A 15,377-nucleotide genomic window follows, 5' to 3' on the forward strand; every position below is an offset into this window, starting at 1 on the left:
GCTATGTCATTTATGGTCTAGTAGACATCAGATTCGGGCTAGTGCATATTAAGAGGAGCTGGTCCGATGGTCTGGCTGTAAAAAAAAGTTAATGTCTAACCCTGCATCTAATAGTTCTCTACCAAGTTTGTTCAAATTATGCCCCTTGGGTCAAATTTGACCCTGCCCGTGGGTCACAAAACTGAACATACGCTTATATGGGGCCTATTTTGTGAAGACTTTAAAAATCTTATTGTCCATAACCGTTGGGCCTAGGGCTACCAAATTTGGTATGTAGTGACATCTAATAAACCTCTACCAAATTTCTTCAAATAATGCCTCTGGGGTCAACTTTGACCCTGCCCTGGGGGGGTCACAAAATTGAATAAACGCTTATAAAGTGCCTATTTAGTGAAATCTTTAAAAATCTTCTTGTCAAAAACCATTCAGACTATGGCTACCAAAATTGGTATGCAGTAACATCTAATAGTCCTCTACCAAGTTTGTTCAAATTATGCCCTTTGGGTCAAATTCGACCCTGATACCGCGGGTCACAAAATTGAACATTATATACGCTTATATCTTGCTTATTTTGTGAAAACTTTTAAAATATTCTTGTCCTTAACACTAGGACCTAGGGCTACCATATTTTGTATGTACATGTAGTGAGATATAGTAGTCCTCTACAAAGTTTGCTCAAATTATGCCCCTGGGGTTAAATTTGATTAAACCCAGGGGGTCACAAAAGTGTACATTAGCTTAAATAGGGCCTATATTTAAGTATTTGCACATGCAGAGAATATTTGTTTCAGCCTTTTTTCAGCAGTGGAGCGATACAGGGCCATCATGGCCCTCTTGTTTTACTTCTCTGTGTTTACCTCCATTCCGTATGCTCCAGCTCTTTCATAGAGTCTGCTGGTGCCACCCATTAGGTCAATGTTATCAACAAATCTTGTCGATAGAGAAAGAGGTGTTGTGGTCTTGAAGAGTCTCCTGCATTATCTTTTTAAGGAAAAGGTTTAACAGGACAGGGAAGAGCAGGCATCCATGATTGACGCCTACTAATATCCTAAAGAAGTCCCATTCTGTCAATTGTGAAGTACTGCCCTGCTGGCGTTTCCGTAGAGTTCTTTGATGAATTGCACCAGCCCTTTTTCAATGTTGAGTCCTCTCATAACATTCCACTGGCCGTCATGCCACACACGGAAGGCTTTCTAAAACGTCACTGAGTAAAAGGCAATGAAGTTGTGGAATAGTTCACGTTGGTGTAGCAGGTGTTTCTCAATTAGGACTGCAGTCGAAGATCTTTTCTACGGAGCTCAGCTGAGCTCTGAATCAAATCTGCTATTTATGACAGAAGTTCATCAGCCTTACTTTTCAATTAATTGAAGATGATGCGTAGCATGACTTTGTTGGGATGACTGATGAGGCTGGTGGTTTCGGTTATTTTCGCACAGCTTGAGGTTGTGCTTTTTCAGGAAGAAGATGACCAGACACTGGTACCACTCTTTTGGCAACTTCTTCTCCTCCCAGATCATAAGCCATAGTGCCGCCATTGCTGCAGTAGTTGCCTATCCTATGTGCTTAAACAGCTCAGAAGGGATGTTGTCCACTCCAGGAGATTTTCCTGCCTTAAGACTACACCTCTGCCTTAAAGATAGACAGACCAGTTATGATGTACAACAAAGTTCTTTTGGTTCAGTCTTTATTACACATTGATTCACATTGATTCACATTGATTCACAACTATCATGTTTGACAATAGAGCCTTTTCACATTCCCGATATGCAGCACAGTATTTGTTTCTCCCCTTGATAAAATGTATTTCAAAAACTAATGGCCAACAAAGCCTAGTTTAAAATTTCACACTTATAGTAACTTAATTTGGTAATGTATCATTTACTATTATTGACATAAACTAATATGTGGTTATACTTGAATTTTCATTGAAGTGAACATTGATGCCATTGTCTGTGGTTTATCAGAGTTTTAAAATGGTACATGTTACATAGTTAGCAAAAAGCTCAACATCGTTTGTATGCTGGAAATGGAATGCCAGACATATTCGTCCATTAGGCTGACCTTAATAAATTGTTTGTTTGGAGTTACCCGACCGACTCACTGAAATTCCCGCGGCTCAATTTTTTTTAAGCCTTCCAGGAATCTTTTTTTTTTCATTCACGAAAACCAGCCATCGATCGTATTTTTTCAGGTTCGCTCGTTTTTTATTTCCGCTCATTTATCTTTGATCCTAAAACGCTTGATTTAGGTGCGCTTTGGATTTTATCGTCAATTTCTACACGGTTGTTGAAACATGGTGTTGTTGAAGTCATTGCTGGAAGATGACGAAATAACTTTCTGCGTATCAGTCAATTTGCAAAGCGGAGATACTAAAAAACCAGTTGTAACAAATTTAATTAGAAAATTTTCCAGCTGCGGTGTATCTATAGCAAAAAGGCCCTCACGACAAGGGAGGAAAGGTGCCTGAAACGCCTGCTTGAGAAATACACATACAGCTGTGGTTCAGTCATAACACCTGATGGTATAACAGTAACACATGTATATTAAATTTTTTAAATATTGAATATTTAACCTTTTCTATCCAGTAATATTAATACAAAGTAAGGTCTGGCTGGAAAATTGTAATGCTAGGTTTATGTGCAAACACCGAGTGTCAAGCATAGTTGTATCTCACCAGCTCTGCTGAAATTCTACCGACATATGTTTAAATTTTCTATATATACTGTAACGTATAGAAATTCGTTGGTATGAAATTTTGTGGTTTAATAAAAAAAATTCGTTGACACGTAATTTCGTGGATTTCAAATTTTCGGGGAAGATTGACAGTCATAATAATGAAACTTTTCTTAAAACAACCAGAGTAATAACGAAGAATAATCTGCTAATGTGTCTTGACAGCAAGGCGTGTGATTAATGTGCACTGAAGCATGAAAGCGTTGCCGATAATTGTCGATAAGAGCGAATAAGCGGCGATCTTGTGGGTCCCCGCTCGCTAATTGCCATCAATGTTGTTTTGACAATATTTGCATTTCTCTGCTCAATCGGTTCCCTAGTAGTAATAATTGAGTAATAAGGTCCCCAAAATACAGGTGTGAAAACCGTTATGTCTCTTTTAACTTAAATTTGCACTAATTGACAATTATGTGATAAATCTGCAAACTGTTAATTTGACGACGTCACGTAAAAGAGAACAATCGTTGATGTACAGTTTAAATTCCGTGCTTGATTTAAAAAGTATTATTACCCATAACACTTATCAAGAAAACAACATATTGTATTACCTAGCATATCTCAATCAAATATCTCTGATAACCAAAAACAATAGAGAATGTCGGCAATGACATTCGGAAAGGACCGATTTCGGATTAAAGATGTAAAAATAATCGTTGGTACTTGAATTCGTGGTTCAGCGGAACAACGAAATCCACGAAAATTCGTACCACACGAACTTTAATGGTTTTACAGTAATTACTTAATGCATACAAGACAATAGTGTGAAATTCTAATATTTGTACTTTCAAAGTATTATTAAGAAAAGCATACAAGACAACAAAACAATATAACTTTTTAACTTTTATTGAACAATTTATTTGTAGGTGATTCACTGCAAGGGAAGGTATGTGTGCGCCTTCAACTGGGCTGTAGGTCCCCCATTGAGAAGACGTACTACTCTTCACACTATGCCATCAATAAAGACTTGTGTTTTCATTGTAGCACAAGTGAAAACACAGCACGTGATGAGGAGGCCGTTGCAGCTTACCGTGTGGTGTTCCCAATTTGCAACCCATGCAAGGCTCTGGGAAAAGAGACTGCTAAAAGACTTCCAAAGAAAAAGTTACAATATGTACATGTACATCTGACAGTGTTAAACATGAAAAATAAATTTTCATAGAAGTCGGTTTGCCTTTTAATTATGTACAACATGTCCTTAATTACACCAAATACCCTATAGGGTTTATCATATTTGTATCATTTAATACCATTAGCAAAAAAACAAAAAAACAACAACAAACAATTACCTACCTACCCACCTTCAGAAATCTGGGTCGGGTTACTCCAAACAAACAATTTTTTAAGGTCAGCCTTAGTGTAGTACTAGTGTATTCCTGAATGAAATTTATTCTATTTTCAACAAGCATCAATGTTTTTATTTTCAGATTATTTGATTTAAACCATTAATTTTACTTTAAATAGAATATGTTCATTGCTGTATAGCTGTTGCATGTCTTCATAAATTAAATTCAAAGTACAGAGTTCTCATGTACTGGTAGTACATGTATTCATCATACAATTTTATGTGACAATCCAGACAGCATATTTTATTGGTATCACATAATATTATTTAATAAGTAGTATTTTCAAAATATGAATTTTGGATTACATTTTTATGTCCCCCACTATAGTAGTGGGGAACATATTGTTTTTGCCCTGTCTGTTGGTTGGTTGGTCTGTTGGTTGGTTGGTTGGTTGGTCTGTTGGTTGGTTTGCCCCAACTTTAACATTTTGCAATAACTTTTGCTATATTGAAGATAGCAACTTCTTATTTGGCATGCACGTGTATCTCATGAAGCTGCACATTTTGAGTGGTGAAAGGTCAAGGTCATCATTCAAGGTCAGAGGTCAAATATATGTGGCCAAAATCGCTCATTTTATGAATTCTTTTGCAATATTGAAGATAGCAACTTCATATTTGGCATGCATGTGTATCTCATGGAACTGCACATTTTGAGTGGTGAAAGGTCAAGGTCAAGGTCATCCTTCAAGGTCAGAGGTCAAATATATGTGGCCCAAATCGCTTATTTTATTAATACTTTTGCAATATTGAAGATAGCAACTTCATATTTGGCATGCATGTGTATCTCATGGAGCTGCACATTTTGAGTGGTGAAAGGTCAAGGTCAAGGTCATTCTTCAAGGTCAGAGGTCAAATATATGTGGCCCAAATCGCTTATTTTATGAATACTTTTGCAATATTAAAGATAGCAACTTGATATTTGGCATGCATGTGTATCTCATGGAGCTGCACATTTTGAGTGGTGAAAGGTCAAGGTCAAGGTCATCCTTCAAGGTCAAATATATGGGTCAAAATTGCTCATGTAATGTCACTTCTGCAATATTGAAGCTAGCAATTTTATATTTGAAATGCATGTGTATCTGAAGGAGCTGCACATTTTGAGTGGTGAAGGGTCAAGGTCAAGGCCATCCTTCAAGGTCAAACGTCATATAGGGGGACATTGTGTTTCACAAACACATCTTGTTTAAGTTTAATTATGAATAAGAAATTGAAAAACAGTTTTGTTCATTTCATGATTATAATAATGTTTAAGTTGTTCAGTTGCATTTAAGAGTTTTATCTTTATACAAAAAATTGACCACTGGAGAAAGCTCAAAAATGAATGATAGAAGATAGAACATTATTGGGCATATTAGTAACGAAAAAAGTGTGACACGAATTTCATTTAAGGTTTAACCAAATGATTGCAATAACAACTTTGCACAGAAATTCTGCTGAAATCAATCTAGTCTGATTCTTTGAATTGGTCAAATTTTCAGGCCAATTTTTAGCTCGGCTGTTTTCTGAGAAAACCCGAGCTATTGTCATAGTCAGCTTGTCGTCAGACGTCTGCCGTAGGCGTCGTGCTAAAACCTTAATATTGGCCATAACTTTTTAAATATTGAAGAAAGCAACTTGATATTTGGCATGCATGTGTATCTCATGGAGCTGCACATTTTGAGTGGTAAAATTTCAAGGTGAACATCATCCTTCAAGGTCTAGGGTCGAAAAAACAAAGTCAAGGAGAAGTTATAAGCTTTAAATGGACACAGTTATCTGACCTGCCCAAGTATATATTTGTGTTAAATAAATCAAAGTTGCGCAGTAGGCGGCATTGTGTTTCTGGCAAACACATTGTGGTAAAAGGTCAACGTCAAGGTTATCCTTCAAGGTCTACCATAAAAAATACACATTTAAGGGAAGTAATAAGCTTTATAGGGAGATAATTATTCAATATTGAACAAAGCCACTTTATATATTTGGCATGCATGTGTATCTCATGGAGCTGCACATTTTGAGTGGTGAATCTACAGTCACGGTAGTGGCTTTTAATTATTTGCTACTAAAAATAGAGATTTGTTAGAGACAATTAATTTCAAGGGAAGTAATTTATATAATTATAAATCTCATATTATATATTTTCTTACCAAGAATTGAAGTTCTTTTCACAGTTACTGTACAGATATATTATTTGGATTATTTTTAACTCAAATGATTGATTTGTCGAAGTTTTTTGTAAAATGATATTATAATCATTTCTTTCATGTACTTAGTTGTTAATAGTAGTGTTCATTACATACCTGTGGACTTATGTCCATAGATACATGATGAACTCTGGCTATAATCTCTTTGATAAACCACAGGCCTTGGATGTCAGTGATATCTGACTTGGTCATTTTTGACTGTCTACAGACCCCCCCCCCCCCGCCCCGGTTGGATTGGACAAAATCCAAGAGAAGTAATAAGCTTTAAAGGGAGATGATTTGCCTACCTGCCAAATGATAAATAGAATTTTTTTTCAAAGTGGCGCAGTAGGGGGCATTGTGTTTCTGACGAACACATATCTTGTCACTAGGTCAAAGGTCAAGGTCACTGTGACCTGTAAAAAAAATATTCTGACAAGCTTTCGCAGCCGAGCGTGGCACCCATTATGCGGTGCTCTTGTTTACTTAAGTTTTTAAACATATTGGCAAAATTGCTAAATGAGCTTTTTGCACAATTTTTACGTTACACATTTAGGCTGAATTGCTGAATGACGTTTTGGTGAAATTGATTAATGGACCAGTTTTTGGAGATAATTGGTTTGTAGTTATTGCTATAGAGAGATTTCCAGAGTTTCTTAAAGGAATCAATAGTTACAGTTTGGAAAGATTGATTGCATGACAATAGCCTGTTGGCAGCTTATGAAGTGTTTGAGGGGTGCATTTGAAAATTGGCTGTGTCACGATAACAGTAAGTATGAGTACTGGTATATATCATTTCTGTGGGAATAGCTTGGGAATTGTAACCAAGAACAATTTCTCTGTCTCAGACTGTAGAGGGTTCAGTGTGGAATGTATGCAAGAAGTGTCTCACCAACTGTATTATTCATTCATAAAATGCTTGAAATTTATGACAATGGTTTGAGTCATACAATTGGTTTGCTTTGTTGTCTCTTAATGGTTATGTCATTACCCTTGGAAAAATTTCTTTCATTGCCCCTGGAGAAGGTTTCTTCCCTGACCCTGGAAAAGTGTACTGCGCTTTCAATGGACAGATTTTTCTTTACTACCTCTGGAAAAGGTTCACAATCCCTGGAAAAGGTTCACAATCCCTGGGAAAGGTTACTTCACAATCCCTGGTAAATGTTACTTCTTACCCCTAGAAAAGATTACTTCAATTCCTCAGGAAATGATAACATCACAGTTTACTGACCCCGGAAAATGTTTATGTTGAAACTGCCAACACATACATTCGGCTTGTCCTCTATTGCAATGAATCTGTGTCTGAAAGTACCAATAAACTAATGTAAAAGCATTTAGTAAGCCAGAACGCTGTCATAAATACTAAAATAGGTCAGCTGTAACTGGGATGTGTCAGGAGCTGGTATGAATATTGATCAGTATTGCCTCATGGCAGTGTTTGCTCATTGCTATGCTGTATGCACAGCAGTCACTTGAGTCTGCTAAATTTAGTTATGTTATATTAATAATATAAAAGGTATCTGCTTGTTTGGAAGGTTTCATTGTTATTACTGTTTTGAATATGTTTAAAATGTTAAGCTGTTATAAAAATCAATATTTTATCATTTGCCCATGTGTCTGCTTTCAACTATGTCCAGTGGTCTCTGATATCTTGAGATCAATTTTATTCTGGTATTATGATTTTTCAGCAACAATCTGTACCGTTATATATCTTATGTCTGCAACCTTAAAAATTGCGTAGGCTGTCCGGTTAGGGAAGTGGTTGGTACATGTACATGCTTCTCAGCTAGGTGACCCGGGTTTATTCCCCATTTCCTTGGATCATGTGAGTTTGGTTAGTGGTCATCATACTGGACAGGCTGGGTTTCCTTCTGGTATTCCGGCTTCTCCTCACAACACAAGACAACAACAAAATTCAAAATATTTCAGTAATGAGAAAATAGCTGGACAAAAAAAACAGCCGTGGTTCAAAGTTCGTTCCAACTTGGTGGGTTTAGTCTGGGACACACTCCAGGTGCACACATAATGCAGCCTCATGTGTGGATAGACCTCATAAACTAAACATGAAATACACTCATACGGTGAGTGCCATGGCATTAAAATTTTGGTAATTTTTTATAAACCAAGCATTCCATAAATTGGTCGAGGACCATTATATAATTGACTGTATTACAAGGTTTGATTGATGATTGTTTGGTAACTCAGATAGCAAAAAAGCTATATTCTTTGCATATCTTTGTTGAAACATGTGTATACTGTCAGTGACTTTGATCACTGGCACTCAGCGTGAGATGCTTTCTCCCCACTGCTTTCCCTCTCTCCCCAGCTGCTACCCCTCCTGAAACACTCAAAATTGTCCTTTGTTATAAATGCAAAATAAAAAAAAAAACTAGTCTATTTATTTTTAGCTGGGCTGTTTTCGGAGAAAACCCGAGGTATTGTCATAGCCAGCTTGTCGTGTTGTGTCTTTCTGCCGTCGGCTGTGCTAAAACCTTAACATTGGCTCTAAAATCAAAGTGCTTCCACCTACAACTTTGAAACTTCATATGTAGATGCACCTTGATAATTTCTACACGCCACACCCAATTTTGGGTCACTAGGTCAAAGGTCAAGGTCACTGTGACCTCTAAGAAAATAAAAATAATATTTTTTTTTAACAAGCTTTCATTTATTCAAAAGTGCACCTGCAGCCGATCATTGGCACCTGTTATGCGGTGCTCTTGTTTGAAAAAAAAGAGCTATTGTCATCACCTGAGCGTCGGCTTTGGCGTCTGCTTCCTGTAAAGTTTTGTGTTTAGGTCCACTTCTCATAAAGTATCAAAGGGATTGCATTCAAACATGGCACACTTACTTACTATCATGAGGGGACTGGGCAAGCAAAGTTAGATAACTCTGGCTGGCATTTTGACAGAATTATGTGCCCTTTGTATTCTTAGAAAATTGAAAATGTGGTTAAGCTTTGTGTTTAGGTCCACTTTATTCCTAAGGAGTTAAGTGGACCAAAACACAAAACTTAACCAAATTGTCAATTTTTAACCAGGTTTTCCGAAGGAAAAAACTGGTTATTAGATTGGCGAATGCGGGCGGGCTGGCTGGCTGGCTGGCTGGCGGGCTGGCTGGCTGGCTGGCTGGCTGGCTGGCGGGCTGGCGGAACAAGCTTGTCCGGGCCATAACTATGTCGTTCATTGTCAGATTTTAAAATCATTTGGCACATTTGTTCACCATCATTGGACGGTGTGTCACGCGAAATAATTACGTCGATATCTCCAAGGTCAAGGTCACACTTTGAGTTCCAAGGTCAAAAATGGCCATAAATGAGCTTGTCCGAGCCATAACTATGTCGTTCATTGTCAGATTTTAAAATCATTTGGCACATTTGTTCACCATCATTGGACGGTGTGTCGCGCGAAATAATTACGTCGATATCTCAAAGGTCAAGGTCACACTTTGAGTTCAAAGGTAAAAAAATAGCCATAAATGAGCTTGTCTGGGCTATAACTATGTCATTCATTATGAGATTTTAAAATCATTTGGCACATTTGTTCACCATCATGGGACGGTGTGTCGCACGAAAGAATCACGTCAATATCTCCAATGTCAAGGTCGCCACGACTAAAAATAGATTTATTTTAAAACAAACTTACAAAGGGGGTTAATTTTGTTTGTTCTTTTCAAAAGTTCAGTTTAAGTTGTCTCCCTTTATCAGATTTTTTTTCACAATGAAAACCTGGTTTTGTGACAATTTTGTCCCTTGTCTAAGTATAAAAGGGGCCATAATTCTGTCAAAATGCCAGTCAGAGTTACATACCTTTGCCTGCACAGTCCCCTCAGGGTTGGCGAAATCTCAAAAAACTATACTTGTCCAAGGACAACCATTTAGGAAATTTAACTTGTCCGTTGCTGAACTACACTTGTGCGTCCGTTAATGTTTATATAAATTATTAACCCATTTATTGATTAATGTAAAACAATGTGGAATATACCAAAATGAGTATGATTTGCTAGATTTGTTTATAGTTGTATTTCAATAGTACATTCATTATAGCAGTATATTATAAACAATAAAAAGACTTTCTAAAACTTTAAATCTTGCAATGCTAGTGTTATTAAAACATGTGTTGAACATAAGTACATCGTAATCTTAACAAATTAAACTAGTCCAATATGTCGACCTCATCAGACTGAGGCTCTGCGCCGCTACTGGTAGCAATGTGACTATCATCAACTAGTAACCATTGAAAATCTGTGAGCCAAGTTTCTTGAAAAGTTCTGGTGCGTTTACTTAGATCATATTTTTTATCATAATCTTTCCTAATTTTTTTGGAGGTGGACTGCTCAAAGCTTCGGGTTTCTGCTCCGTTGTTGAAGATTAAAAAAAATTAAATGTTCCATTTTTACCATTAAAGTCGTCTTAAATAACAAGGTAGACCGTGTTTTGATTATCTTACTTTGATACTTTTTATTTCCGTCTGATTGTAAAAATAAAGAAACCAGTCTGTACACTGTCTAACAGTCGGGCCGAATGTTTAAAATGCGGCATGCTCCTGGTCTCTTATAGAATAAGGGAGATCACTGCGCAGGAGAGTGCCCGTATTTTAGCTTGATTGCTCCGCAAATAGCACTGACAATATAATCGCATGTCAACATCCGGTTTTGTAAAACTTAATTACAGCTTTAATACAATGTATTTTTTTGTATACCTGGACCCGACTTTTAAAAAACTTGTTGTCCACGGACAACTTAATTGAAAAAAATCAGTTGCCCAGACAAGCAAATGTACGACTCGGGCAACTCGGACATTTGATTTCGCCACCCCTGATGTGTTGCAAATATGAAAGCAATAGCTTTGATACTTTAAAGTATCAAAGCTATTGCTTTCAGACTTGGAACACTTGCTTACTATCATAAGGGGACTGTGGACGCAAAGTTATGTAACTCTTGACCTTTGAATGACCTTGACTCTCAATGTCAAAGTATTAAATGTTGCTAAAATTGCCATGACTTCTTTATTTATGATCAGATTTGATTCATACTTTGACAAAACAACACTTACCTGACATACCACAATAGACTCCACCCAAACTATCGCCCACGTCCCACCCTAGAATCCCCCCCTTTTTTTTCCATTTTAACTTTATTTTTGAAAGATCATCTAATAAATGACCACACCCCACACTATACCCCCTCTCAACCCCCCCCCCTGACTCCCACAACAAAAAAAAATAAAAAAAATATTTTTATTTTTGAAAGACTTTCCAACCATCCTAGCCAAGAACCCCCCCCCCCCCCCCCGAAAAAAAAAAAAAAAAAATAAAAATAAATAAAATAAAAAACCAAATAAAATAAAATATTGTTTTCCTTTTTTTTCATTTTTGAAAGATAATGAAGTAAATTACCCCCCCCAGCCCCCCCCCCCCCCACACACACTATACACTCCTCTTCACTCCCACCCCTCTCCCCTTTTGGATTGAAGTATTGAGAAGGTCCCTTCACCTTCAAAAAGAAAAATAGATGAGCCGTCTGCACCCGCTAGGGGATGCTCTTGTTCTGTAATGTTAGTGATTTGTTACTTACAAATATTTAAATATTAGATATTACAAATATTTTGAAAATCAAATACCATAGGTACCAAAATTATTTGTAGCTAATGTGGTTATGATAGGGTGAAAATATGAGTCAGCATTGTTTTTAAGTACATTTGTTCAAATGCGTTGAGATCTGGATAACAAGTACTGCACAAAAATTGTGGCCACATCAGGGCTCAACATTAAAGGTTGTCCTATTGCCCCTGGCAAGTAAAAGTTGGGTCCGGGCAAGTTATTTAAAATCTAGTTGTCCGCCCGGGCAAGTGCAAAAAAGAACAAAGGGCATTTAATTTAGACTTTCATTAGACTTAAATTGCAGTAATCATTCCCTTAAATGTTAAAAAATAAAAAAGGTTCTGTGGTGTATTATTTTGATCTTTATTAAAAAATATGAGGTTTACAGTAAATGTGATATTTCATGTTTGGGCAAGCGGCTTTACTTTCAAGGCAAGTAGATTTTCTAGCAGCAGGGTGAGTTGGTTTTTCGGTTAATGTTGAGCCCTGCACATGTAAGATACATTGCAATGCACATTTCTGCTGCTATCTTGGAAGCAAATGAATTTTATGCTTTGTCAATTTTTGTTTTGTCTGCTGTGGATATGACATGTCCAATAGAGTGCACTGGTTTTGACCTGAGGCTCCCCTGATATACAGACTGCCTTAAAATGGAACCAAGGTGTTGGTTAACGCTCTTTCTGTTTTGTGTGTGACAATCTTGAATTATTTGAAGGCAAAAGAGCATAGGTGTCCTTTAAATAATTGTAATGTTTTATAAGTACTTAAAATTAACGTCTAGTAGCATGGCACTTATAAGTACAACATTCTTTATTTAGAATGGTTGGTTATTGACAGAAGCACCAATATTAGACTGTATATATTCAATCTCAGAAGAAAGTTTTGTAGGGTTAAGTCTTTTTTTAATTCTTTATAAGTCTGAGAATTTGTTTGTGAATTCTTGTCCAGATGTTTTGACTGGTACTCATTTCCATATAGAGTGGTCTCGGTCTATTGATTATTGATGTATTGCACTTGTTTGAGCAAGAACATATTGGGAGCCTAGAAGCATCTTTTATGTATAAATATTTAATGCAGGCAGTTTTAACAGATGTTTAGTTTCGTTTTCACACGTTGTAGAAAGGCACATTATGAATTTAAGTATTGAAGTATAATGCAGAATTTTGTTTTTGTAAAAGATGCATAACTTGTGAATATTCAGAGGTTTCATTTTTATATATAGTTATTTAGTTTTTCCTGAAATGTTTGAAAGTTGTGGACATTATTGACTTTTTCAATACTTAACTATAACTCCATACAAGCCTGTGTTAATTGTAAGGATATTATCTTTTAATTAACCTGTTGAATATTTGTTATACTTTCAGATGCATTTAGTCCTCTCGGCCAAGTAGACGCGGACACAACCCACAGCTTTGATAATCTATCTCAACTATCGACTTATAGGCTGGTAGCAACCACAGGCACAGAACAAGCTTATCCTTCCTTAGAGCTAATTGAAGCGCCACTGTACATACCACTGGGCCGCCACGATCGGGTCCTATTGAAGCACCAACTAGCAGACCAAAAAAAAACAGAATGTCGGGCATACCTGCCAGTGGGTCCGAGGAGGACATGAGGAGTGAGCTCTCAAACCTTCAGTTCCAGGCTAACAAAGTCACAGACGAGGTGAGGGCACTTCTGTGTGCAGTTTAAGTGTTCTCTGTCCCTTGCATGGCCACCTCAATAGCTAGGGTGCAGGACTTTTAACTCGCGGTCATCATATTTAAATTTGTTTTGAAACCTTTAGACTTATTGAGTCAATCTTAAGTCTGGTTCCTTTGTAGCATTTTTTTTAGCTCACCTGATCACAACTTGCTCATGGGAGTTGTTGTAATTGTCTGTTGTTTGTTTTCAGTAGTGCATCATTAACATTAGCCTTGATAGCACTCTAGAGCTCACATTTATTGCCCTGTCTTCATTAAACCTGTGTGAGAGCATTTGTCCCAATGATGAGTTCAAAACTGGGTCAGGTTCAATAAAAGACTTAGCCACTAGGTCCATTGTGCAGTGAAGTTTACCATTTAGGACAGGTCTGGGCTCTGCAGAAGACTATTCGCTTCATCCTTGCCTGCAAACTCCCAAGTGTAGGAGTGATTGAGAAGAAATAATAGGTGAAATTAAAGCTAAAAGCTTGTGAACACTCAAGAAGCCACATTTAAGTCGTCTGTGGTAAAGAAATAGTTCGGGTCACGTGTGGTCCAAAGGTAGTTCAGATGTTCAAATGAACAAACGGCTTGTAAACACTCAAGAGGTCAAATTTATTTTCCAATTGTTATGAAACTTAGTTAAAGTTGGTTTTTCCCAATGCTATCTCAGCCAAGTGTGAAACTGGGCCATATAGACTAAGACTAGGTCACACTGTCAAATTAAAGAACAGATTGTTAACACAATAAAACTTGGTGAGAATATTTGTTTCAGAGTTCCAATGGGGGGGGGGAGGGGTCAAAACCTAATTCATTTGGTCAAATAAGATAATAAGCTTGGGAACACTATAGAGGCAACATAAGTTTCCAATATTCATGAAACTTTGCCAGAGCATTCAGCCCATTTATATCGCAGCAGAGTTCAAAACAGGGTCATGAGGGGTCAAAAATATGGTCAAATGGTCAAATAAAAGTACAACCTTGTGAACAATCTAGAACTCTTCTTTGCAAAATGTTAATGAAACTTGCTCAGAACATTTGTTGTAATTATTTATTGGCTTAGTCTAAGGGTCTCATGCTGAAACCATATTTTGAATACACCAGTAAATATGACCTTGGCATGGTAGGTTCAGGGGTGTGATTTTTCCGCGGATCCGCGGATTTCCGCGGATCGGGTTGTCCCGGATGTCACTTCTGAGATTTGCGTAAATTCGTTTTAAAACATGTGGGGGAGAGGGGCTACCACCGATTCCGCGGACGTATTTCATAAGCGGCCCGAAATATCCGCGGCCCGCGAAATCTCTTCGCATTTTACACTGGTAGATTCTGCCTAAGCATTTTTAAAACGAGCCATATAATTGGCTGTCGTTTCCCAATCTTCCAATTAAAATCGTGTTCTTAAAATGCGCTCTGTGATTTGTTTGCAAATGGCGCCGTTGTGAAGAGAAAATTAAGATTATTGAAATAACAAATAGCAATCAAATAAACGACTGACATCACCTAGTCTGATAGGAATAATGAAACGTGTTTGTCAAAAAAAAGAATACGTTTTAGATACACATATTTTGTTAAGAAATGTGCCCACTGAATTTGTGTCACGGAAACCAGTGTTTGCAAATTGGAGTTTAGTCTACTCGCGAAGTAAAACAATTTTGAAGAGTATCGTTCGAACATGGAAATAGACAAACATGATTTGATTTTTATATGTCTGTGGGTCTGTGTATAATCAGATTTATATGCATATTCTGCTTTATTATGTTTGTCACGCTGTTCAGTTAACTGAAATAGCTTTGAACTGAGTGGAGATGTGAAATGCAAGATATTGAAAGGTAAACAAATTAAATATATTAATTTAACT

At 37.1% G+C, this 15,377-nt stretch overlaps 1 protein-coding gene across 3 annotated transcripts in view; it reads left to right on the top strand.

Annotated features, from left to right (window-relative positions):
- Window positions 1–15,377, top strand: part of LOC127871859 (synaptosomal-associated protein 25-like) — a 100,560-nt gene that overhangs the window by 13,161 nt on the left and 72,022 nt on the right. For all 3 annotated transcript variants that reach the window (XM_052415120.1, XM_052415118.1, XM_052415117.1), the window contains exon 2: window positions 13,202–13,502. In XM_052415120.1, the coding sequence (XP_052271080.1) occupies window positions 13,413–13,502 (90 nt within the window). In that variant the 5' untranslated portion in view covers window positions 13,202–13,412. The remainder of the gene's footprint in view (window positions 1–13,201; window positions 13,503–15,377) is intronic.

This window comes from Dreissena polymorpha, chromosome 3 (assembly GCF_020536995.1).
Source record: "Dreissena polymorpha isolate Duluth1 chromosome 3, UMN_Dpol_1.0, whole genome shotgun sequence".
Taxonomy (NCBI): domain Eukaryota; kingdom Metazoa; phylum Mollusca; class Bivalvia; order Myida; family Dreissenidae; genus Dreissena; species Dreissena polymorpha.